The 2,073-nt window shown below is 52.8% G+C and overlaps 1 protein-coding gene across 1 annotated transcript; it reads right to left on the bottom strand.

Moving 5' to 3' along the window:
* Positions 1 to 234: 234 nt before the first annotated feature.
* On the bottom strand, positions 235 to 1,446 carry LOC149328202 (uncharacterized). The gene has a single exon (XM_089559826.1). The coding sequence runs from the start codon at positions 1,435 to 1,437 to the stop codon at positions 235 to 237; it is 1,203 nt and encodes a 400-aa protein (XP_089415952.1). The 5' UTR covers positions 1,438 to 1,446.
* Positions 1,447 to 2,073: the final 627 nt, after the last annotated feature.

Raw genomic sequence — 2,073 nt, 5'->3', positions numbered from 1 at the left:
CACCACTCACGCCACAAAACTGGACATTTTTGTCCCATCGAAACAAAACTTTTCTTCCTAGGAGGCACTTAAACGCAGCACTCATAACCGAAACAGTAGCACCGGTATCCACTAAAGCCATCACAGGTACAGCATCCACTAGCACATGCACTTTGTTCTTTAACATAACTACAGGCAGGGGTATCACTTCCGGCGGCAGACTTCCAGCGACCTCACCCCCATCGGTCGCGGCGACTAGTTTTCCGGCGGAGGCGAGGAGGAGCGGCGTCGGGGTGATGGAGATCGACGTGTACGGAAGGCTGGAGGCGGCGTCACACTTCTGTCAGATGCCGGCGAATGATTCCGCATTTGTGCAGGCCATGAATTGCCGGAATCAGGCGGGCAGGACGGGTATCGAGAAGGACCGCGTTGGTAATCCGGACGCCGAGGATAGGTCGAGGAGCCGTAACGAGATGGTTGTCGGCGGGGACAAAATCGGGAGATGTGTCCGGGTTGACCACAGCGGTAACACACAAGAGAGGGACCGGGAGCAGGCTGCGCCGGCAAGTAGTCACCATACGAAGAACTGGGCCGAAAGTTCTCGTCGTATGTGGCCGGCACAGGCTGGTAAAAGCCGGACCGTTGCTCCGGGGGCAATCGCGGTGTGTTGTTCGGCCGCAGCCCTCGGGGTACCCGGTGATCCTCAAAGTCCGCTGTGTTAACGTCGGATGGCGGAGTAGGACGCGTGATATACACAGGAGGGAGCTCTGATGAATTTCGAGTGAGTTCCAGTGACCTGGTTAACTCTTCGCGAACGATCTGGCGGATTGTGGAAGCCAGATCGCATGACGATGGTGCGTCTACAGCTGCCACCGTCGTCACCCCGGCCAAACGTCCAAATTTCGGAGTGATGCGACGCATTTTCAACGTCTCGAACGTCCGGCAGTGCTTGATGACGTCAGACAGGGACTCGAGACTTTCTTTTCCGATCAAAAAATTGTAGACGTCTTCGGCGAATCCTTTGAGCAAATGGCCAACTTTGTCTTCCTCTGTCATGGCAGGAGAGACGACCTTGCATAGCTTCACGATTTCCTCAATATACTTTGTGCATGTTTCACCAGGGAGCTGAGCCCTTTGCGCAAGTGTTTGTTCAGCCCGCTTCTTCTTTACGACTGAATCACCGAAACACTTCTTCAGCTCCTCTACAAAGCGGTCCCAAGTCGTGAGGGAATCCTCGTGGTTGTCAAACCATGTTAGGGCTGTGTCGGTTAGTGAAAACACGACGTTCGCAAGCCGGGCGGAGGAATTCCACTTGTTGTAGCGACTCACCCGTAGGTAGTGGGTGAGCCATTCATCGACGTCGTCGCTAGATGAACCCGCGAATGACCGTGGCTCCCGGTAATGCTGCCACGAACTGCTGGGCACAGACCTCGAAGCGTCGCCGTCCAGGGACATCATTGGCACAGAAGGCGGCAGACCAACAATGCGACGACTGCGGCGAATGTGAATCTGGGGATCCGTCTTCGGAGGAACCTGAATACCCCGCACCTCCACCAAGATGTTACGCCCAGTGGTTTTATTAAGACTGGCACGGAGGATCGAAAAACAGCTGGGTCCGCTTGCCGAGCACGAGACGCCACCAACTTCGTTCTCCTCATCTTCGGCTTATCCAGCAACGCCGACCACGCAGAATGGGTATTGCCTTTTCATGGGCGTCACAATATCAAACTACTATTTAGTTTTGACATTCACCGCTTTAGGGGTTCAATGCTGCGTGATTTTTGTTATTCAGTAGGGGATGAAAATATATATTGCCTTTTCTTACTTGCAGAGAAATGTTTCAGACAACGTTGAGTACATCAATAACTGCGCTCCACCATGAACCCAACGTCGTGACTTATCAGACAGTTGCTGGTAAGTTCATTCATTACTCTCACAAATCCGCACAATGTGAGCAGATCAGTAATCACCGGTTTTATAGTTGATACAAGCTATTATCTGGCGTTCTCGGCTTGACTCGTTTCAAACCCTTAGGGAAAATGACCCGTTGCTCCACCAAAAGTATCCCAAGTTTCCGTGTTACACCGCTGTCTG

This window comes from Amblyomma mixtum, chromosome 9 (genome assembly GCF_055824585.1).
Source record: "Amblyomma mixtum isolate Tamu chromosome 9, ASM5582458v1, whole genome shotgun sequence".
Taxonomy (NCBI): Eukaryota; Metazoa; Arthropoda; class Arachnida; order Ixodida; family Ixodidae; genus Amblyomma; species Amblyomma mixtum.
This window is presented reverse-complemented; position numbering and strand designations above follow the sequence as displayed.

Excerpts from the sequence above, each read along its gene's own strand:
- LOC149328202 (XM_089559826.1), bottom strand. The coding sequence starts at position 1,437 with ATGATGTCCCTGGACGGCGACGCTTCGAGGTCTGTGCCCAGCAGTTCG.